Source organism: Pithys albifrons, chromosome 16, assembly GCF_047495875.1.
Source record: "Pithys albifrons albifrons isolate INPA30051 chromosome 16, PitAlb_v1, whole genome shotgun sequence".
Taxonomy (NCBI): Eukaryota; Metazoa; Chordata; class Aves; order Passeriformes; family Thamnophilidae; genus Pithys; species Pithys albifrons.
In genome coordinates, this window is record NC_092473.1 from 9,610,292 (window position 1) to 9,633,745 (window position 23,454).

Genomic DNA, 23,454 nt, shown 5'->3' on the forward strand with positions numbered 1-23,454 from the left:
GCTCAGAGCCCAGTATTTCTTTGCTGATGGGGTACAGAGTGCTTTTTCTCCTACTCACCTTGCAGAAGGCATTTGGCACATGATAGAATCATATCTCCAGTTTTCTTGAAAAATACAGTTTAAAGAGAGGGAGATGGAGATCAAAACATTAAGAAAAAAGCATCCAAATTGGCTGATAGAGAAAGATTATATTCCAGAAAACTACTTTGGTGTTTTACTGTTGACTTGGTGAACAATGAAATAGCTACTTGTCTGGACTTGTTATAATTAATTTATACAACACTCTAATTTCTTCTTTCTTATGCTGAGCACAATCTGGGCCTTGGATTTTGCAGAACTTTTTCCTTAGTCCATATCAGCTCTGTTGCTAATGGACTGTTTTATGCTTACACATATGCATGCTGTTAGGTACATAAAGTTACAAACCAAAACAGTAAGAGTGAATTAATATCAGCTAGGTGTGCCTTATTGCAATTTGCACTGTATAGATATAGACACTGTTAGAGATATTTACAATTATATTTGGTATATACTGTACCAGATTCTGTTCTCAGTAACTTTACAGCAGTGCAAATGGAACTGAAACCTGATGATTTCTGTACCTGAACTGTTTCATTATAATTGAAACTATGAAAGGTCAGAGTGGTCTTTGGTACCCCTGAGCAGTGCTTTGAGGGCTGGTGTGGTTGCACATCTTCATAGCATTGGGATCCTGATGTGCTCTAGAAAATGCTGGTTTTGTGAGCTGCTGGTGATTGTAAATAAACTGCTAGTTTGTAACCTCTTCAGGAAACCTGGAAACATGCTATTGAGAAAGCCAAACACATGCCTGATCCGTGGGCAGAATTTCACCTGGAGGACATTGAGACGGAACACGCCACTCGTTACAGGTCTGTGGGCTTTGGATGCTGATGTTAAACACAACTGCTGGTTTATGCAAGGGCTGTATTTCTGTAGTGCAGATTTTCTGTAATTACAAGGCTGAAAAACTTGCAATAATACCCAAAGTGAGTGTCTTAACTCAGTCTCCCAGGGGAGTTTGTAAATACTGCCCATCATGAGAAATACACCATTCAGCAAACCAGTGTCACCCTCTTTCTCTCCCACCTAAGCAGCATCCAGGACTCTAAGCATGTAGACAGAAAACAAGGCTGAAAAGTATTGTCTGGTTGATTTATTAGTGCTGTAAACTTAATCTAATAAGGAAATGAATCCCAATAAAGAGACAGCATACTTAGTTTAAATAGTTTAGAAAAAAAGCAACATCCCACTCCGTGCCTTTCCCAGAATAGCAGCTCCAGTGTTGCTGGACTGTGCAGTGTCGTTGCATGTGGCTGGAATTTAAATCCTTGTAACGCCCAGAATAGCTCAGTGTGGTGTACGTGCTGATACTGAGTTTGGCCATTAAACTGGTTTTAGTGCTTTAACACAAGCTTTGCCACAATATTTACTCTGCTGACATGGGTTTCTGGGTGGAAGGGGTAGGGGTTAGAGGCCACTTAATCACCACTTAACATCAGTGTTGGGGAGGCCTCTCTCCCAGTCACCTACCACTGTCATGGGGTGCTGCTCTTCCCCATACACTGCATCTGTCCCTGGTCAGCCACACAGCCCTGAAATAGTTTGTGTATTTTAAAATACAAGTAAGTGATAGTATTGGTTTAGGGCTACTTAAATACCCTGTTAAAAAGAGGTAGCTGTGATATTCTTATTTCCACCACTTTTATCTGCTGCAGACTGGGGTGATAGATAATACGTAAGGGGGTACGTGGAGTGTCTGTTTACATGAGGTACTCTCTGCAGGTTGGGGGAGTCAGGCTGGAAGCAATCATGTGTTGGTGACTCAGTTGGTGTGGTTCTTGATTTGGCTTTTATTGTGTTGGGAGTTAAGGGGGTGGGGAGAAACCACAGTTGTACTCTTCGTATTACCACAGGGTTGTGCAGAGACTTGCTCCTCCCTCAATGCAGTGTTGGGCAGTTCTTGGCCCCACTGTGTTCTGCTCACATCCTTCACAGCCCCAGGGCAGATACCCAGCCAGAACCAGCTTTATTCAAGCTCAGGTTGGGGGGGACACCACCTGCCCAGTATGTAGATCTTGGTAAGGCTCTTTTTGCCCCCAGTGTGCTGCCCAGGCATCACAGAGGAGATTTAGCTTCAAAACAGATACAGCCTGATTCATAGTGTTGCAGAAGTGTAGCTTCTGCAGTGGAATCTGTTCGTTGTCAAGAGGATTCTGCATCTCTTCAAAGAGCTAAGCATGTTTCTGCTTTCCTGTCTGAAATAAGGAGGGCCTGAGTGTGGTGGGAAGAGTAGAAGCTTTTGTGTCCATCAGTTACAGATAAGGAAGGAGAGGTGCTGGGAATAGGAGGATTTTTTTCTGCATTTTTCTGAGACACATCTGATTTTGCAGGTACAATGCAGTTACTGGGGACTGGGTTGAAGATGAAGTCCTTATCAAGATGGCTTCACAAGTAAGACCACACTGTCCTTCATGTTCATTAGCAGCAAGTTTGTCATTTCCTTTCTGTTACAGAGTAGTGGCAGCAAGATGTTTTCCTCATAAATTTTTGAAGTCTCAATGTAATTCTTTTCTCCTTGGTCTCAATTTCCTTGGCCCATTCATTATGTTGTGGTGTCTCAACAGCTTTTTCTCCCCAGGGTAGAGTAGAAAATGGAGTCAGCCCTTCCCTGTCAGGAACATGAGGCATTTGTTCCATCCCCAGTGATTTTCCTTCCCTTTCACCCCTCCCATTTCCTGCTGGCATCATTTCCCTGCCTGACAATAGGGCTACTATTTTGTGTGCATCCAAGTAATTTCTGCTCTTAGAATGAAATCCAACTGAATTTTCTGTATGTCAGGGTAGAAGCTGCTGTCACTTCCCAGTTAAATCCTGGAGCTGTTTGTGTACCACTGGCATAGTGTCTGACATCTGGGGAGATGATGCTCTGTTGGGCACATCCTGCATGGAAGCCTAAATGCATGAGGTGTGCCAAGCCAACTTCTCTAGGCAGTCACACAGGGCTGACTCCCAGCTGGAGAGAGAATTTAAACAGCTTATTTGAAAGACATATCATGTCTTCTCCATGGGATGTTGAGGGGGGGCTTATTCCAAATGTCTTTTCCCCGGATTCCTGCTTGCACTGCCAGTGGGTTTTCACTTTTCTTTGAGAAAACATTTTGTGTCTCTTACTGGTTAGAAATTAACATTTTTGGTTTTTGTTTTTATTTTCCTTAGCCTTTTGGCCGTGGGGCAATGCGAGAGTGTTTCAGGACGTAAGTATCTGCTGACTGTTGGCTTCCATGCAGTATTTCCTTCTGTGGTGACTGGAATTTCACTCACATGTGGTGGAAGTTCTGTAAAGCTCTCGAGTCCCCTTGAGCTCCCTGCTGTGCCTTTTTAAAAGGGAAAGCTGAGGGGTTTATTCCTGTTTGTGACTCCAGCCACAGCCCAGGAAGTGGGGTTCAAGAAGGATGTGCTCTGAAGGGAAGCACAAGCAGGTGTGACACAGGTGTTCTCTGAGCTTGCTTTGGAAAGTCAAGTCATTGCCTATACTGGAACTGCAGTGGGATGGATAACATGCAATGATGTCCAGTCCTAGCAAGTATAATCAGCCTGTCAATTAGCAATTCATAAATTTACGCTACTTCAGCCATCTCTTGGAGGCAAAATACTCATAGAAGTACAGAAACAGCCACCTACTTTCTGTGTTCCTAGTGTGCTAAAGTATCTTAACATGTGATATGAGGCCATAGCTGTGGGCAGCATGGAGACCAACTTGAGGCGTATAGGTAGGTGGAGAAAAGGAGGAAGAATATGTGGATGGTGCAGTCTCAGTTTGGAAAGCCTCCATCAGTGAAGAAGGTTATCCTCCCAGAGTTTACTTTGGATTACATGTATGAGAGTAATCCTGTTCTGAGTAAAGCAGAACCTGAACACCCAACAGCTGTGCTTTCCAGAAGGTTGTGGGGGAAGACAGAGGAGGAACTTTCCTTTCCTTGAAAAGTGTTAGCAAATATGGCTGTGGGCATCAGCATCCAGTCTGTGCTAGAAGAATGTCCCACCTTTTCCAGGCTGTGGAAACAAATATTTCTTGGAAAATGTTTCCCCTTCTTCCCAGCTGTGGAGTCCAGAGAAACTGCATTTCATGTCTGGTTTCACTTCTGGAAAGACAGATACTCCTGAATGACAGAACAAGATCACAGAGACTATTCTGAGTTCAAAGAGACCCACAAGGATCATTGAGTCCAACTCTTAAGTCAGTGGCCCAGACAGGGGATTGAACCCATGACCTTGGCATTATTACAACCAAGTTTTAACCAACTGAGATGTTTTGAGCTTGAGCAAAAGGGAAGAAAGTAACCCCTCAATGCTCCACTTTGGCATTGTTTCAGTATCAGTTCATGCTCCTGATTGTGTTTTTGCAAAGCCACATAGATACAGTGGTGAATGAAGCTCAGGAAGTAACAATTTGAGCCTGCTGACATTGCTTTTAGCTCTTTTTTTTTTTACCAAATTCCCCTTTACACAGTATTTTGAGTAATGCCATAAACAGAAATTTATTAGTAGCTTTGCCTTAACCTCCTGTGCAAAGAAAGCATGACTTGTATGTCAACTTCCTACTGCTGGATTTTCCATAAGTCTCAGCAGTGCACTGATATTTCCCATCTGGAGCTCTCTCTTCTGGGTTTTTGTAACTCTGCAAGTCTTTAGTCATGACAGTGAGAGCATGAGCTGCATGTGGCTCCATGAACTTCAGAGGAACTGGATTTAGAAAAACATGAGCTGCCTTGTTTTATGTGGAAGAATGTGTTTCTTCAAAAACTGGGGAGGTTTCAGATCCTGGCTGAAATTCTGACATGGCTTCCATGTTCCTTCTTTCCAAGGCCTCTGTTACAGTGGCTGTCTGCCCATCCCTGCAGAAGGACAGACAGGCTGAAGTTGCTTGGCCTGTACAATGTCCCCTGTTCCAAGACCTCTGCACCAAAATCTTGGGAGGGAGAGAGGAAGGGAAGGAGGGGAAAGGGTTGAGAGTTTTGAGTGCTGCTACCAATTAAGGTACCTCCTTAATGCACTTGTTGGCAGCCAACACTTCCACTGTTATCAAAGTCTTCCCGTGCTACACACCATATCCCCCTCACTTTTGAGGGATCTGTGGATTAAAGATTTGCACATCAACAAAAGGTAAAAGCTGTATCATAAGAAGTGTCAGGTGCAGTTTTCCTCCTGGAAGCATGGGGGATAGTCACTGTGGTGTGTTAAGAAGGCAGCAGTTTGCTCTTATCCTGGGAGAGGTTTCTCTCAGTTCATGTTTGAAATGCCACTCCCTGTTAATTTCTGTAGCAAATAATTGTTGACATTAGAACAGAGTGTTGAGGTGGAACAACTCTTCATACTCTTGGTTTGAAGGAAACCAGGAGGGAAAGGAAGTGAGAAAAGGAGAAAGTCCAGAGTAGAAATAGCTGCAGCCAAACCAAACAGTTTGGCATGTCCCAGCCATTCCCATGGGATGTTTAATTTTCCCTTGTGCCCGACCTGTGCTTCAGCCAGAATACCTGGTAAGGGATTGAGGGTAATGCTGATCTTGGGGCTGGCTCTGTCCATGCAGGCAAAGAAATGGATGATTGAATTAAAATTCTTGGGTTTCCTTTCACCAACAATTTGTCTTTCAGGAAAAAGCTGTCCAACTTCTTACACACACAGAACTGGAAAGGTGCCTATAACTATGTCGCCAAGCAGTACATAGAGAGTGTGAGCAGGGATGTGTATTTTGAGGATGTCCGACTGCAGATGGAAGCAAAACTCTGGGGAGAAGAGTACAACCGGCACAAGCCACCGAAACAGGTACCTTCAAACACCTCACCAAGCAAAAATGCAGTCTTGCTCTCCTGTAGGATTAGTTTCAACTGAATTTATGAGGAATTACTTGTTCACATTCCATTGCATTTAAATGCTTACATAGCTCCTTATGCCCTACTGCCTTTTCCATTAAATGATAGTTTATTTTGAATGAAGTAAATGCAGAAATTGCTTTATACATCCAGAATTAGAGGGTGTGTGTTTGTGAATGTCTGACTGTTCTCAGCTGTTGACTGAAGACCAAAATAAAATGGTGTTTGTATTGCTCTTTGAGATGTGTGCCCAGCTGCTCGTGAGATAACTGGAGATGTCACAGAATTTATTGCCAGCAGCAGTCTCAGCAAGCACTTAACTGTTAGTGCTCCAGGAAGGTAGATGCTTAAATCCTGTCAACCTATCCAAACATTTAACTAGTACTGATGTTTCAGAAGAGCTGGAAACCTGCTGGAAGCCTTAAAAATTTTAATAGCCAAAATGAGGGGGGTATGGGCATTGCCTACCATGTGAGGGTTAGTTAATAACTGCCTGTCTCACAGCAGCAAGGTGAGATATAGAGTGAAGTGCACAGAGAGGAATCCAGAAATCTAGAAGTTTTAAATGGCATGTTGTGGGAAAGATGTGATAGAATTGTGACGGTTGTGCAGTAATGACTGTGAGATTTCCTCTCTGGGTACAGACTCTTTTCAGTGTAGTCTTAAGGTACCCACAAAACGAAATAGAAAGCCAGCACTTGCTAAGAAGTTTTCAGAGGGATTTGTTGCAGAAGCAAGCTGTAGTGTCTGCTTTTAATTTATGGAATTCCTCCAGTAACCCAGGAAGCATGTGACTCTTCCCCACCCCCTTGTTAAACAGATGGATCTTTGCAATTGTTCTGCTTCTTGCCTTGGGAAGGTTTTCACAGCTGGAGGATTCACACACACTGTGATCTGAAGGCAGTATTCTGTTAGTCATTGTTTATCTTCTTTCCCTCCCCAGGTGGATATAGTACAGACCTGTATTGTTGAGATGAAGAACAGACCTGGAAAGCCTCTCTTTCATCTGGAACATTACATTGAGGGCAAATACATCAAATACAACTCCAATTCTGGATTTGTGCGAGACGACAACATTCGTCTTACTCCGCAAGTCAGGCTTTGTGTTGTGCTTCCCATAGAGTCTGCTGCAGGGAATTTCTTGGCTCTATCCAGAGGTCTTGCATTACTGCCAAGAGAGGAAACTGCAGGCTCTCCAGTACAATGCCAAATTAATTTCTCTGTTTGCAGTTTGTTGGCCCCTTACTTGGGGCCTGTCCTTTCAAGCACTGAGTGCTGCTGTGTTGCATTTCAGTGTCTGTTGATTTTAGTGGAGCTGAACAGGGTTAATAGTCTTTGGAAACCTTGAGCCCTTTGACTTTAATTACAACTGCAGGCACTGAAATATTCCAAACATTTTTCAAGTTAAGTCAGTGAGAGAGATCTCTCATCTACTATGTACTGAATAGTTTTTGGTGCCTCACATAATGCACCAAAGGAGATGGCAGATACCCAGCTGGTGTAAATAACAAATCTAGGCCATTTACACATAAGAATGTGGGGTTTTTCAGCTACAACCTCTGAAGAGCTGAATCTGAGATTGCATATAGAAATACAAGTACAGATTTCAAATTATTCTTGAATCTTGTAAAAGAACTTTAAAATGCTGTTGAAAAATGCAGAGTGGTCAGCGTAGCAAAGGAGTGTTTTACTGGCCCTTGAGAGTTTTGTTCATTACATTTTTTTCCACTATTCTAAAGGTATTTGTCATGAAGCTTAGTGTAAGCAGAGAATTTGTGTTCTGGGCTGTCTGAATCAGTGCTGTGCTTTCACAGGTTGGGAACAAAATGTTCCATGGTGCTTGCTGCAGTAAAATGTTTGTCTATCACCACTAGTCACTTCCTTCAGGCCTGGCAGCACTTTCTTGGAGGCCTTCCCAGAAGATTCCTAATATCTCAGCTTTATGCTAAACAGAAGGGCTTTTTATACCTGATTCTTGAAATGTGAGGTTCTTTTAGACTACAAATGTACATTTCGTTATCTGATACACAAATGTAGAGACAGAGCAGCCCCTCAGGGGGACCTTCCATAGGGGAAGGAGGATTTGTGGGGATGCTGCTAATTTTTTTTCGAAATGTGGCTGGTCTTTGTTTGTTGGCAGAAGGAAGCAGTGTCCCAGAGGTGCAGAGCTTGCAGATCCACAGGCACAGCCAGAATGTTTATACAGAACTTACTCTGCACTGGCTTCAGAGCTCACTGTTGCTCCCTCTGCCAGCCAGCTTCCCACCACTGAAGGGGAAGACTGTATTGAAAAACAACCTCTAGTACAGGAAGGAGGAATAAAGCAATCTCCTCTCCCTGCTGCTTTTCACCCCACCTCTTTCAGCCCATCTGCAAGTCAGAGCAGGTTGGAGAGATGAGCTACTACATGTGTTCAGTCTTGCTGCTTTCATTATGGTGTTCATACCAGTTATATTTCCCTACCAGGATTATCAGACTTCTCTTCCCATTTATAACAGGTTGCTGTCTTCAGTAGATCAAGGGACAGGGTTCTCAGACATCTTCTGTGGTTCTTTCCAGGCCTTCAGTCACTTCACCTTTGAGCGCTCAGGACACCAACTCATTGTTGTTGATATCCAGGGAGTTGGAGATCTTTACACAGACCCTCAGATCCATACAGAGAATGGCACAGATTTTGGAGATGGCAACCTAGGTGAGATCAGTGATGCTGTTTGACATGCTAATGGCTGCCTCTTTTCTCTTCCCAGCTCTCTGCTGAGTAGCCCCTGCAGGGCTGGGTGAGCTGCCACGTTTCTGCAGGAAGTTCTATTGCAAGAAGTCCCTGCACGGGCCAGCTGTCACACCAGGGCAGGTTTCAAATGAGAGCTGATCTTGGGTCTTCTCTCCTGGCCTACTCTTAAACAAGTAATAAAACTAAAGAGCTTCCTGCAATGTGAGAGAAATAATCCTGGCCTTTAATTTCCTTGCCACATGGCAGGAATGGATACAGCTGAATGTGGGGAGATGAGCGCTACATGTTTTCAAAGCTCCAAGTGTCTATACATGAAGTTGTTCATGGGACAGAGCAAGCTTTCTAAGCAGGATCAAATTCAGGCATGTTTCTCAGTGATGCAGCCATTTCATTTTTTATTGTATCTTCTGCATATGTAGCTTTGGAAGATTTTTCAGACAGAGCAAGTTTTCTAAGCAGGATCAAATTCAGGCATGTTTCTCAGTGATGCAGCCATTTCATTTTTTATTGTATCTTCTGCACATGTAGCTTTGGAAGATTTTTCAGACTTCCTTTAAGTCTTGTGAAGGAGAGAGATAAGGTCTTACAGGTGTTAAAGTAAAATAGAGATTGATTGAGCTGTGTGTGCTGCCAAACATTTTCTCTCCTTGTTTCTCTTGGCTTTTTCTATGAAGCATTGGGACTTCTAGCTTTTAATAAGTAAACTGTAATATAAAATTTGGGTAAACCCTTTCTTCAATTGTTTTTTTAATGCTGTAGGTGTTCGAGGTATGGCCTTATTCTTTCATTCTCATTTCTGCAACAAGATCTGCAAAAGCATGGGGCTTGCACCATTTGACCTTTCATCCAAAGAGAAGGGTGCCTTGGATTATAATAAAAAATTACTTGTAAGTCCTTGATAAAAAAAGTGTTGTAACTAAGCAGTACATCTACCTTATCCTAACTTGAAAAACACTGTAAATAAAACTGAAATATGCTATTTACATGGACGGTAAAAAGCACCTAGTCACTAATGTTGCAGTTTAAAGCTGACTTGTCCATACTTGTCCCTGAATGCTGTAGCTTTAATTAACAAGGAACCTTCTAACAGGATGTATAGTTAGAACAAAGCAGATCTGTGAATGCTGAAATCATTAATAAATTTTGTATCTCACAAGCCTAATTTGGATAGGAAAAAAAATAGAACTGCTTGTCTTTAACTAATCTCAGTTTCAGCTGATTTTAGTGGGAATGGGACTTGATGAAACACTTTGAATGAAATTCAGTCCTAAACAGAACTCACTCTGATGGTAAAATGCCAGGACTTGGTATTTTGTTGGGGTGCAGAACTTTTCAAAGCAAATAATTCCATATCCATGTGCATATTCAGACCTCCTCTTTGATAGGGGACTCCTAATGAACATTCATGTTGACTTGATTAGAACACACAGAAGGATTATTCATGGGACTTTCTCGTTGGTTTTCCCAGGACTCTGCGCAGACCATCCTGCGTGGCACGGAGGAGAAGTGCGGCAGCTGCCGCGTGCGGACCGTGTCGGGCAGTCGGCCCCCCCTGCTGTGCCGCCTGTCCGAGAACTCGGGGGATGAGAGCCTGAGCGACGTGGCCTTCGACTCCCTGCCCTGCTCCCCGTCCTCAGCGACCCCTCACAGCCATAGGGTGGACGTGCTGAGTGAGTGAGCCTCGTTCATTGGCTGGGGGGGCCTGGGTGTTGGACAGGGGCTTGTGGTTTTTTTAGTTTAAAACACAAGTGTGTTGATTTAGTCCAGAATATTTGTTTCTAGTGTTCCTCTTTGAGCAGAAATAAAACTATGTACTTCTTTATAGATAATTAACGCATGGATGCTTCTGTGAAAAAACAGCAGTAAAGTGATGATATCTAAAGTTTTCTCCTCAAGCGTGTTATCCTTGCAATAAGAAGGAAATATTTTTCTTCCTAGACTGGCCTGTGTTCAATGAAGTTGATAACTTGGTTCACAAAGACTATGAACAGCTTGATAACCAAAGGGTGAGTGTCTTCCCAACAGAAAGTGAGACTGCAGTTCCCTAATGAATGTGTCTTTAAAGGACTTCTCCAAAGCTCTGTTGAGTAAAAGCACATAAAAGTGCTCTGCCTAATTTCACTGTTGCAGCTCATGTTGCCTTTATGCATTTGCTGTTTCTTGTAAAGGAAGAACATTTTATTTTAAAATAGTATTCATTATTCTTTTTCCACCAGAAATTTATTTGCTTCTGGTGTATTTTAACATGTAATTAAAGTGCGTGTCTGTTCTCCCACCTGCCTGTTGTGTCTTGGGCACTTGTGCCAAACGTTGTGGTATGAAAGCTAAGCAGAATCCCTTTGGATTAGGCCTCTGCAAATACTGGGGCCATGGGATGTTACTGAATTTCACCTGAGGAGGTGAAATGGGCATTTCCCAAAGCTGGACCTTGAGTTGATAAAATACTCATGTCCTTGATTTATTTCTTAATGTATTTATTATTTTACTTATGTGTGAGAGACAAGACAATCTCAGACAGTACCTTCTGTGTCATTAAGTCTTGCTCTGTCTGTCAGAGGTAGCACAACATACAATCATTTTCATCCAGTATTTTCCATTGAACCAGGAAAAGGTTTGCTCTGTGGGAAATGTCAGGCTGAGACTCTTGCAAAGGGCAGTGCTAATCCTGTGCTGTTTGTTCTTGTCTTCTTTAGGATTTTGAAAATGGTGGAGACAGTGGATACCCCAGTGAAAAGAGAAGTGAGATGGAAGATCTGGATCACAGGGAGAGGGTAAGAACCTGACTCTGGGTTTAGCAGGGTTGGGCCTGTTCATACTTGAACTTTCTTCTGCTTTTTGTAGAAGAATCTTAATTTTTTTATCCCTCTTGATCTAGACTTTGTAAACAAAGGAACAGACAAATTTCCACCTGTTGCAAAATTACTTACTCATTTTGGGAATGAGACATTTACAGGAAAAAACCAATTTGTAATAAGGAGCTTAATTTCAAAAAAATATATTTGATTGCATATTGTTGTGGGGGTTTTCTAAGTATTTTGTATTGCATTTGGACAATGTATCCACCTTCTTGTCATATGGAATCAATGAATATGATCTTCTTTCAGACTCTTACCCTCTCTATATGGCTTGAATATCACAGAACTCAATGTTGTTTTCAGTTAATAATATGCAACTCTAGAATTCCTGTGGGTTATTTGGTTACTCCTTTAAAATACAAACTTCTAAATAAATACTTTTTGACCTGAAGATCTTAACAAGATATTTAATTAGAAGACAGGAAAGAGAATACTGCTTCCAAAGATACCACTCCTTTTGTCACCTTTGAAGCAGCAAGGTACTTGTCATGGCATCCCCAGTTCACAGGATGGCAGCCTGTGTGTGCCATGTGCTTTACCATTTTGGTGTGTTTGTTGTTGTATTGTGATAGCACTGAAAGAAAAGGATCCGGTGGAAATGATTTTGGTCATTGTCAGTATTAATTCTGCAGGATGGGAATAGTCTAGAGGGATAACTGGCACACAGCAGGTGCTGCAAATTAAATTATGTAAATCTTTACATTAACGTAGGGCCATTCAAACAACAACCGGAGACAGGAGTCTGATGAAGACAGTTTGGGAAGCTCTGCAAGGGTAAATGAAGCAGAAATGTTCACACACTGAATTTGCTGTGCTGTATGTCCTTTGTTCCACTCATCTGCCATCTAACCACATCACTAAATCAGTTTCCCTTCCTTTGCAGCTGCAGAATATGTTTATTAATATCAATTTACCACTCTGTGTTATTTCCTTTTTTGTTTTGTCTTTATTTTCCTCTTAAAGAAGTATGTTAAAGAAATTATCCCCTCTGTTGCATGGGTTTCTCACTTTAAAAAAATAATTGTAGTTCTGTGGATTTTTTTTTCTGTCTAATTAGATTATATTTCCTTTCTGCACTTCATTTTTAGAATTGCATCCTAGATGTGGGTGTGTGATTTCTTACCAACATGCAGTGTTTGAAACAGGTGACAGTAGCTCTTCTCCACTGTGTATCTCACTGAGCTAGGGGAAGACCAGGCCTTCTTGTATGTTTTTACAAAATATAACTTCTGATAATTGGTCTATGGCTATAAACTTAAACAAATAACTCCTCTGCAAGGAAAGAAAAAAGAAAGCTTTGACAACAATTAATAATTTATGTGATAGACTTTTCAGAGTTTCCTTGTAATTACTATATATTGCTGTTTCAGGAAATTGAAACAGCTTTAACAGATTGAAGGTCTGTGCCAATAACCTTCCCTGTTGTGTTTCCCCTGTACACTGCCAAAGACTTTCATTCTATTGTTTTTGGCTACTGTTTCCTATCCACCAGTTACGTTGAAAAATCTGTTCTCATTTGTGCTGCACCTCCTGAGAAACACCAATGCATGTATCTGCCTGTCATCTCTGCATTGTTACTTCTCATTTTTCTACAGTTCTAGAATGCAAGCACCATTTAAAATGTTATGAACTGACACTCTGATCATAAATGTGTGGGTTTAATTTTTTTGTGCATGAATAACCTCAGTACTTGCAGTGTGACTATTCAGTAACTTGGTTTTATTAGTAACTATTTTGCTGATTCAGAACTTAAAGATGATTCACTGCAAAGTGATGATGTTTGGATTAGAAATACAGGGCTGTACTCTGTTTCTTTAATTTTGAATAATAACTATTTACTCAGCTGCTAACATGACTTTTGAAAGCTGTGTCTTAAATAACAGTATTTACTAATAAGTAACAATATTCATGGAGCGTTTGATTTCTGGATGGTGATCCATATGTATGAAAAATTTAATTTTGAATATAGATAGTAGTTTATTTTATATTTCAGATCAGTGTGGAGAAATGGAATCTGTACAACCCTTCCAGAGTTCATGTCCACAGACCATCCTGTGTTGCCCAAGAAATTCAGAGGCTCAATACACTAGAACTTGAAAAGAAAATTGGGAAGTCAGTCCTTGGAAAGGTAGGATGGATCTAGTAATTCTGTTTTTTCCCACTGGAAAGAAACATCCTGTATTTATTACTTCCATAGAAGTGTTTTCATGCATGAGTTTATTTGTGCAGGTGAAAATAAGTAACATACCTACAGCTTTCTGTCAGCTAACCATACTGTATGAAGGACATCTAAGCTCAGGAACCCATGAGTTCCATCTGCTTTTGGATTTGCAACATCTGGGCTGCTTTGGGAAGGACCCAGTTAGTTGTTGGTTAGTCTGCTTTTCCATTGGCATCCCACAGGGAAGATACAGTAGGATATGGTGTGCCTGTCCCACCTACCTTGCACACAGGCAAGGCATGGCCCAACTCTTTTACTCCAGGCTTTTCTAGGGAATGCAAATGTGAATTAAGTTTGGGTTTATGTATGGGCTTAAGCCTGCACCTAAAACACTGTGTAGATGTTCCTGAACATCCTGAGAGCCTTAGAGGTTCTCAAACCATGTGGTTTGAGAAGAAACCAGGTTTTCCCATGGGAATGGAAGTCAAAAAGCCCCTCAAAATCCCATTGTTTGTTTGGAATGAAATCCTGCCCCCCTCTGATAATCAGTGATGTGAGGATTTTACACTTGATAACCTTTTTGATTTTTATGCCTGGGGTTAGTTCCTCCCCTGGAGGGCCCTTGCTGTGCATTAAAGCCTGTGCCCCCTGGTCACTGCTGTTGGCCTTGCTGGCTGCAGTGTCAGCCTGGGTGCCTTCAGCTGTCACTCTCCTAAAGGTCTCCAAGGCCCCAGCAGATGTGCCAGGACATGCCCCTGGTAAAGGGCAGGCTCAGGGCTTTGGAAGGATCAGATCCTCATGGAATACCTGTGTCTGTTTGCTGTGCCATCATGCTCCAGGTTCACTTGGCCATGGTTCGCTACCACGAGGCTGGGCGTTTCTGTGAGAAGGACACAGAATGGGATCAGGAGTCAGCCCTGTTTCACCTGGAACATGCTGCAGACTGTGGGGAGCTGGAGGCCATCGTTGCATTAGGGCTCATGTGCTCTCAGCTGCCACATCACATTCTTTCCGAGGTCACTCTGGAGGTAAACAGATCAAAGAAAATGCCAAAATGCAGATTTGTGGTGCCTTGTAAAAATAACATTAATAACAGTGGGAAATGGAGAGGAAACAGTAACTATAGTTAGGTGTTCTGTAGCCCTTCAGAGAAAAGAGATGACTTTGTAATTAAGGACTTGGAGAAAATGGCAGAAATTGCTGCCTCTTTCTGTTTTTGTCAGGAAATTGCTGCAAGCCTTTGGGAAGTTTTTGAAGTCATCTTCACTATTTAGCTGCTTTGTTTCTTGTGACTGTGCCTGTTCCTCAGACACACTGAACACTTGCAGCCATTACTGACTTGGAGAATCTCCATTTAGTGTTAGAGGGAGGAAGGGATGGTTTTATTTAAACATCCATTTGAAAGGTTTTGTTTGTTTTACTAGGACACAAAGGAGAACAGAAATAAAGGGTTTAATTACTTGCTGAGAGCAGCAGAAGCTGGAGACCGGCCTTCCATGATTCTGATAGCAAGAGCATATGATACAGGTGTAAATCTTGGTGCAGACAGGTAATGTGCATGGCTGGGCAATTTAACTCAGTGGTACTCCATGGGGGCAGGGGAGGGCAGGAGAAACATTTGCTGCATGTTTTTCCTTCACATAAAGAGCTGTTATGTTGTAAGTGATGTTACAAAGCAGTGCTGTGGAGTTACTCTGAGCTTACCCAGGTGTGAGTAAAAGCAGGGTTTAGGTCATGATATATCAATACCGAAAGAAAATCAGAGATCATTTCTGCTGTTGGACACTGCATGTGTGTTGGATCCACCTGCCTGTTTAAGCTTAGCCCTCATACTGGGGTTGCCCTATGGTAGCCAAGTTGTTTGGGTTTTTTTTACTCTCAAGTTGTTGATAAAACTCTCCTTCACTGAGAGTTGCATAGTTGAAAATCCTGGAATTGGGGAAAAAAATGAAGCTGTGGAGCAAAAGAAATAGGGGAAGTTGTGAAGTGACTATAAATGAAATACAGTCAGATGAACAAAGTATTTGTCACAGTTGTCTTTCACTGCTCCTCATAATAAAAGTAGGAATGGAAATTTCCCAAGAGCATAGTCTTAATGCTTGGATCGCATCAGGACCCTGAGAAAGCCAGTGCAAAACTGGATTGTGAACCTCCAGTGCAAAGTACATTTGTTCCCTAAGGGAACCATCTTCATAAACTCTGTCTGACCTCAGAGCCCAGGACTGGAAGGAGGCCCTGCACTGGTACAACGCTGTGCTGAACATGACTGACTATGATGAGGGAGGGGAGTATGATGGCACTCAGGATGAGCCCCGGTACCTGCTCCTGGCCAGGGAAGCAGAGATGTTGATGACAGGAGGGTTCCACCTGGATAAGGATCCACAGAGATCAGGTGAGGTCTCCTTTTGTTTCTGTTATCAATAATCCTGTTTTTCCTTCCCTTTTTCCCCAGTGTGTACCCCAAAAATAGATTTCTTGCTTCACCTGTTACAAAACATGTGGAGGGCCAGTCCCTTGGGATTTGTGGATGAAGCTGTGTTGATGCTGGGTGTAACAAGGCTGGGAGCAGTGGAAGGGATCTTGGCAATGACAGGGGCAGAGGGTGGTGCCAGGTCCAATCCTGTGACACACTGAGTCACTACCGGGCAACCTTCATTCCCTTCCAGGTTGCTCCCCTGGGTCACTCCCCTCAGCTGCAGGTTGCTGCTTGTATTTTGAGTAACACCCATGACTCCCAGGCCCCACACAACCTTCTCTCAGTTGCTGTGTAATCTCCATGTCAGATATCTGTGTCTTGGAGTCATCTTGGAGGGTCCTACTGGCCATTCATATTTCCAGTCCTTCCAAATCCACGTAAGAGCCACCAGAGTCAGTCATACAACTTTAACCCAAATTCCCAGCTGATGTAACTCTGACACTATTAAAACACTCCCATACATCCAGCCCTACAGTTGGATCTCAGCGTCTCCTGTTGTCCTTTATTTGTTCAGGCTAAAGCAGTGTTTTTTCTTTACTCTGTCAAGTAACTGGTACTGTTTCCCTCTCTAGGTGAGCTTTACACAGAAGCAGCAGAAGCAGCAATGGAAGCCATGAAAGGCAGGCTGGCAAATCAGTACTACCAAAAAGCAGAAGAGGCTTGGGCAATGATGGAAGAATGATGCTGAAATTAGGCAGTTCTTGTATATACCTTTTTTTATAGACTTGCTGCATTTGCAGCTAAAAAGATGTACTTTTATGTGATGTGACCAGTTCCTTTTTTTGTATTTTAGTTTTCTGATTTTTTTTGAGGGAAGAAATTCAAATGCAAGTGGTATGTAGGGTGCTATAGTGTATTTCTGTTAGTGTTTTAAAGCTGTAATACAGACACACTTAACTTTTTGTACTTTTTTAACTGTTAGCGGGCTTAGGTTTTTTGACAAAAAGATGAAACCTTATTGTTTAGGTTTCACATGTCCTGTTTTTTACACAGCAAAGCATCAGTGTGTTTACATCTTTCTTCTCCTCCCCACATACAGAAAAACATTTTCCTAAATTTTCGACATTTCTTCATCATTTTTGGTGTTTCTCACCAAATTTGCACGAGTGTAAATTTTCAGTTTATGGATGCAACTACCAATGTTAATAAGTAGTCCCGTTCTGTTATGCTGGCATTGTTGGACACTTCTGTTGTTCTCAAATGAATTCCAGATAGAATCCTTACAGTTTGGGGATGGGCAGGAAAGATGCTTTGGATTGGCAGTGAGGATGTTCAGGGTTAAAAACACCAACATTGCATGTTCTACCATCAGCAAATCACTCATGTTCCTGATGAGGTGAGGCATCAAACTACCTCTCTCATTTTCACATTTTGCACCATATCATAGTGTAGTTGTATAAAATTCTGCTGATCTTACATTTGTTTGATGATGTACAGTAGCAAAATCTGTAATATATGGGTAATTTGAAGTTATTTTTACAGTGGCATCTCAATTCTCGGTGAAGCTACATCATCTCACTCAAGATGAGAATGCTTTCCACCATTTCCAGAGAGATGTTTGAAAACATTAGAAGATGTTGATTTACCTTTTATATGTACAGAAAACAATTTATATGGTTTAAATATATTTGAAAATGGTATTTTGTCTGCAAATGGTTTCAGATAGTCAGTTAGAGAAAAAATGCTGGTTAAAAAGGGAGAAGTTTTACCCCAAACACTTGCAGCTGTGTCCTCTTTTTGCATAATCCTGACCAGCAATGGGAGAACAGCTACATGGTGGTGGTTGAAGTGTCACTGCATAGAGATCAGTTTCTTCCAAATCCACTGTTTTATTCCAAAGCTTCTTTGCTATCTGTATGGATAGTACAGAAGCTGTTCCTGCTCCTTGGCTGTGGTTAACAGTCATTTTGCAGGAGATTTAAGATGGAAACTTCTGCCTTCTTGGCCTTATACTCTCCTGAGGATGTAAATTGAGGGCATAAGGGGCAGCTCCTGTTAAGTACTGAATGATCTGTAGTGCTCACCACGTTTAGCCAAGCTTTTACCAGCGTGCTTAAAGCTAAGCAGGCTGGGAGGTGGTGCAGGTGATTAGGATTTCTTGCATGCATAGCCAAGGAATATTAATTTCTTGTAAAATGCAGAAACTGCACAAGGAGCAGAAGTGAGTTCTCCCTTTCCTGTGCAAGTGCCTGTCACTGGGCTCAAGTTACGCTCCTCATTTTCTCTTTGGCAAGTGGATCTTGAATTACTGTTCAGACAATATCCAAGGATGATGTTAATAACAACTGCCACTGTCTGAAAGAAGTGATATCCTGGTGGTTAAGGGTGTGAGATAAAAAGAATTGAATCTTCTCTAGGAGAGAAAGGAAAGTTATCCTTGGATGTTGTGCTTATGGCAGTTCTAGCCATGAGTGGTCTTGGAACACGTGGCAACATCTTGCTGTATATTGCAGAGGTTATGGGAAAGTAGTGCCCATGGCCTTTTTATTTTGTTTCTGTTTTGGGAGTGAAGACAAAGCTCTTCACCCATTAATGGAGAAGTATCTAATTTCTAGATCTCAGCTGGTCTTTGGTATTAAGCAAGGTACTAAAGTAACCGGATTTTTGGACCCAATATGCTGAAATAGAACCAGAGTTTGTAGAATTGCAAGTCAGATGAATGTTTTAAGTGCCTATGCAGAGTTCTGCTTTAGATACCCAAAGCCTCTGTGGGACATGGCCTTTTGCTATTTCAGTTCCTAGCATTAAAATACCAGCTGTCACCTGGGACAACAGCTGAGTAGTGTGTGTTTTGTGCAGCGCCAATACAGTGTGGGCACTGTAACAAATTCAGACAAAAGGAGTTGTTTTCCCCCTAAGGTGTTGATAGCAAATCTTTGAGATTTTCCTTGAGAAGGAAGCATGTGTGACAACACCACCAACCATGCAGGGAGGAGATGGAAAGTGCCCATCCAAAATGTGTATGTAAAGGTTGTAGAGTGTAATTATTGACTCTTTGATGTAGCTTAATTTGCTAAATTCAGTAGTTGCTAAAGTTGCTGACAGCTCTGTGTAAGTTTGGTATGTGGATGTGCACACAACTCATTGCAAAAATTACTATGATTAATTCTTTGTTTGCAAATACTACTTTTTAGTGATAGAGGCTACCCTCTGTCCTAAGGTGGTATCAAATGATTTAGCCATACAATAAATGGGACTGTCAATAATATGAAAACAGAAATTGTTTACAGAAATATTCACAACTTTCTCTGTGACATTCTTTCGAAGGGAAAAACTATATATTTGACAGAATTTTGCAATGATACTGCTATATGCTGTATTTTTAATCTATTCACAATGAATAAATAAAAATCTGTATTTTTAAAAAACGTGCAAATAAATCTGAGGCTCAGCCTGCCAGAACTTAACCAGGTTCAGTGTTTCCAGATGTCAGTGGGAATATTGCTTGGGTAAGGACAGTGAGATGGAAGCCTTTGTGTGTCAGACGTGCAAATACTGCCTGCACCAGTTAGTCCTCTCATTCACTCTGTCTGGTTTCATTCTGGCTGGTCAATAAAATTGGTCTTTTTGTCACTTTTCTCAGTAGTTTTATTCTTTGCACGTGGGGGGTTTGCTTTTTTTTTCCTTACAATTTGCCAAAATTCAATCCTGATATTGCAAGCATCCAGAAATTCTCTGTGTTGTTTGCATTATTGCACCTCTGATTTTGTTCACTGTCAATAGGCAGAAGTAACAAACTGGGAGGGAATAAATTAGATGTTACCAACCAAATCTGCTGGTAAGAAAGAAACTAAATAAATGGTTGATGTGCTCTTTGATTTGCACTCAGTTTCTCATGTGGTGTCTGTAGTGGGGATAAGATGTAAGGGCTGAAGGGCTTGTTTGCAGGATGCTCCAAAGGCCTCCCTATGACTTTAGTCTTTGCTTAGTCCTGAGAACAGACTGGAAATACCTGGGCTCTGTGAGTTGAGGTGGGAGAGGGTTTTGTCTTGGCTACAATATCTAATGATACACTGCCATCTTAGTATAACTTACTCCCCTCTCTGCTCACAACTACTATGTCTCATACTGGTCCTTTCAAACTGTTAAAAATGGAGATCTTGCTGTTGCTTTTTTACGGCTTTATTTAGAGAGGTGGAACTTGCCATACCTGTGGTTTAAACAACATGAAATTATTCTCTAGCAAAGGGCTGTGAAACAGCAGAATCTCCTAACAAAAAAGCCCCAGCTGGGCCTCTGCACTGTAGAATCACTAAGATGAAAAAGGGTGAAATTTGGCACTGTTATAGCTTTGTGGCTTTGTAGACTTTAGCTCTAGCTGCTGTCAGAGAGAGGTGGATGTTTGTCAAGTGTCACAAAGGAAGTGGGGAATAGCATTCTTCAGAAACCAGGGAGACAGCCAACAATTAGAGCTTATAAAGTGTAAATAAGAATATTGCCTGTTCCCTAATTACTGGTCTGTGGGACTGATCTGAATCTCACTCTCTTCCCCACAGGTGTAATTTCACTCAGAGTAGAATGAGTGCTGACAGACACAGATGTAGTTCAGATGGGCCAAATAAGGATTTCTCATCTGAATTTGGAAATGCAGAATTTCATCTGAACCTCAGGTTGGATTCAGGGCCAGTGCTGGCAGGGGTGAGTCTGGCTGTTCTCAGGTTTAAGTTCAGGGCCCTCTCTCGTACCTGACCCCTGGGCCTGGTCCTTGGTCTGCAAGTGTTTCATAGAAGTGTTGGATCTCTGCTGTTCTCTGGCCAACTGCTGTGCCAGGAAAACAATACAGTGAGGCTGGGAGCTTGCACTGTAGTTTGAGTTCCCCTTAAGTTCACTCTTTGAATTTGGGAAAAGTCCCATAATTATCATCTTACACATGTAAAATGAAAAATCTGGTGACCCCCCTGCTACCCTGATGGGACCACCTGTGCCATTGTCCCCTGTAAGTGTCACACCTGGCTGAATAATCCAGGGCACACAGGTTTCCTTCAGTGCTCAGGGGAAGTGTATCTATGGTCAGGGACCCAAACATTTCAGCCGGAGCTCACCTGTGACAGGGCAGAAAAGCACTTCTTGGGGAGGGTGTGCGACGACCTGACTGCCTGGGCAACAGCCCATGCAATAAGGAACAATTTGTAATGTGTTCTGTGCACCCTCCCACACGCACAGACAAACACACACATGGAGACTGCTCAATCACACTCCCTAGAATCTTCTGCCTAAGCGGACTACAGTTGAGTAGCTGTGTGAAGCCAATTCAGGTCTGCCTGAGTTCCCTCCTCCCTGAACCTCCTCGGCGTCCCTGCAGAGCCCGGGCCGTGGGAGGAGCGTCAGCTCCCTGTGTCCCCAAAAGAGCCGGCACTGAACTGAGTGTGAAACTGCAGCAGCGCTGGAGGAGAAGAAGCCCATTCATACTTACACGTGTGTGCGGTTCTTCCTCAGTACTTGTAGGCAGTGAGTGAAATTTGTACCAAGCCTCTGAAAGCTGCAGCCTCTCCCAGCGAGGGGGTGAGACGCTGGCAGAGGTTGCCCAGAGAGGTGGTGGATGTCTCATCCCTGCAAACATTCCAGGCCAGGACGGATGGGGTTCTGAGCAACTTGATCTAGCTGACGATGTCCCTTCTCATTGCAGGGGCTTGGACTAGCCGGCCTTTAAAGGACACTTCCAAATCAACTCTTCTATGATTCCATGTTCAGCAGCTCCCTGGGCAGAGAGTGAGGGGTGCTGCAGGGACAGGCTGTGGGAGGTGCTGGGGAACGGCTGAATGAGGCTGTCAGCAGAACTCGGGCACGTCTATTTTCTCTGTCCTGCTTAAATTAACTATCTCAACTACAGAAATAAATCAAGCTGTATAAAACTTCGCGGCCTTACGCTGGAGAAGCTGGATTTTTTTGTCCAAATACAACCCTTCAGTTCTAATTAGGCGGTGATAATAACACGAATTCCTTAAGAAAACTTATCAGACTTTCAGGGAAAATGTGGCCAGAGACTCCGGGGACGCGGGCACGGGGGGTGGTGCTGCTGCCCCTTTGTACAGCAGTGTCCGGGCTCCTGCTGCTACCCCTGCGCTGCACAAAATCAACCCAACTCCCACCAGTAAAGTCTGCCGACTTTTGGCTTTGCACATTCAGTGAGTTGTGGCTTTGCAACAGAAAATTAAAGTCCTAGAATTGCTTTAATGCGTTCGGGGTGGTGCGGGTGTGCCCGAGCGATGCTCCTCAGAGGCGGCTGTGCCGCGCCGTGGCATCCACGTGGCAGCGGGCGCGGCTCGGGCACTGCCCCCGCGGGGTCCCGGCGCTGCTCCAGCCCGTCCGCCTGTCTGTCCGTCCGTCCCTGGCTGCACCGCACCGCTGCACATACACCTGCCTGGACAGGGGGGTCGAGGAGAACCCCACGGCTGTTTATCCCGCAGGTGGAAGGGGTGTATGAGGAGAGCGGTTGTTGCGACCGGGGATAGTGAGGGCAAGGATACTGCTGAGAGGGAAGGAGGGGAAGGACGGGAGACGCTGCACTGCACTAACTCAGCGGGCGTGGAACGCCACAGCACGGCGGTAGCGTGGCCGAGCGGTCTAAGGCGCTGGATTAAGGCTCCAGTCTCTTCGGGGGCGTGGGTTCGAATCCCACCGCTGCCAGCGGGTCTTTTTTGGCGCGGCAGGGCCCGCAGCGCCCCCTGGCGGCCGCGCGCGCCGCGGGGCACTGTGGGAAGGAGGAGGTGCCGCGGCCCCACGTGCCGGCCCCGCTGTCACCAACATGGCTGCGGCCTGAGCTGCGCCCCCCGCGCCGACACGGGAGCGGGGCCGCGGGGCCGCCGCCCGGCCCGGCCCGGCCGCGCAGGTACGAGGGGGCCGCGTCGCTTTTGCGCCTGCCGGGGCTGCCCCAGCGGCGGGACCTGTGTGGCCATGGCGGGGGAGGAGCGCGGCCTTGGCTGGGCTGTTCCTGTCCGGGGAGGGTGGCGGAGACGGGACCGTCCGAGGACTCGGCACGGCGGGGCACAGCCGGGGCGCTGAGGGGAGCGGCGCGGGGAGTGGCGGGCGGTGCTGCGGGGGCTGCGAGACCCGCTCCTCACGCGCCCTGTGCCCGCCGCCGCGGGGTCTGCCTGGCACCGGCTCCGCGGGGTCTGCAGCCCAGCTCGGCTCGGCTCGGCTAGACCCGGCTTATCTTAGCCCGGCTCGGCTGGACCCGGCTTAGCCTAGCCCGGTTAGGCTCGACCTGGCCCGGCTCGGCCCGGCTCGGCTCGGCCCCGGGGCGGCTCCGCTCCGTCCCGCGCTCGCCGCGGGCTGGGCAGCTCCCCGTGGCCGCTCCCCGGTCCCCCGTGCCCGCAGCCCCGGGGCCGCCCGGCTGCTGT

General features: G+C 44.1%; 2 protein-coding genes and 1 non-coding gene across 10 annotated transcripts in view; all 3 read left to right on the top strand.

Moving 5' to 3' along the window:
• Positions 1 to 19,938, top strand: part of EEF2K (eukaryotic elongation factor 2 kinase) — a 30,149-nt gene extending 10,211 nt beyond the window's left edge. For 6 of the 7 annotated variants that reach the window (XM_071571349.1, XM_071571347.1, XM_071571348.1 and 3 more), the window contains 16 exons: positions 790 to 890; positions 2,412 to 2,472; positions 3,238 to 3,275; positions 5,673 to 5,844; positions 6,835 to 6,984; positions 8,451 to 8,583; positions 9,382 to 9,509; positions 10,091 to 10,292; positions 10,561 to 10,628; positions 11,316 to 11,393; positions 12,189 to 12,251; positions 13,471 to 13,605; positions 14,478 to 14,666; positions 15,063 to 15,187; positions 15,852 to 16,030; positions 16,687 to 19,938. In XM_071571349.1, coding sequence (XP_071427450.1) covers positions 790 to 890; positions 2,412 to 2,472; positions 3,238 to 3,275; positions 5,673 to 5,844; positions 6,835 to 6,984; positions 8,451 to 8,583; positions 9,382 to 9,509; positions 10,091 to 10,292; positions 10,561 to 10,628; positions 11,316 to 11,393; positions 12,189 to 12,251; positions 13,471 to 13,605; positions 14,478 to 14,666; positions 15,063 to 15,187; positions 15,852 to 16,030; positions 16,687 to 16,796 — 1,932 coding nt within the window. In that variant the 3' untranslated portion in view covers positions 16,797 to 19,938. The remainder of the gene's footprint in view (positions 1 to 789; positions 891 to 2,411; positions 2,473 to 3,237; positions 3,276 to 5,672; positions 5,845 to 6,834; positions 6,985 to 8,450; positions 8,584 to 9,381; positions 9,510 to 10,090; positions 10,293 to 10,560; positions 10,629 to 11,315; positions 11,394 to 12,188; positions 12,252 to 13,470; positions 13,606 to 14,477; positions 14,667 to 15,062; positions 15,188 to 15,851; positions 16,031 to 16,686) is intronic. The other variant, XM_071571352.1, reaches the window with a different exon arrangement.
• Positions 19,939 to 22,659: 2,721 nt separating this feature from the next.
• On the top strand, positions 22,660 to 22,741 carry TRNAL-AAG (transfer RNA leucine (anticodon AAG)). The gene has a single exon. It is a non-coding gene; the product is annotated as a tRNA-Leu (tRNA).
• Positions 22,742 to 22,821: 80 nt separating this feature from the next.
• The window catches only part of POLR3E (RNA polymerase III subunit E), a 34,227-nt gene continuing 33,594 nt past the window's right edge, over positions 22,822 to 23,454 (top strand). For both annotated transcript variants that reach the window (XM_071571479.1, XM_071571480.1), the window contains exon 1: positions 22,822 to 22,943. The gene's annotated coding sequence lies outside the window, so the exon portion shown is untranslated. The remainder of the gene's footprint in view (positions 22,944 to 23,454) is intronic.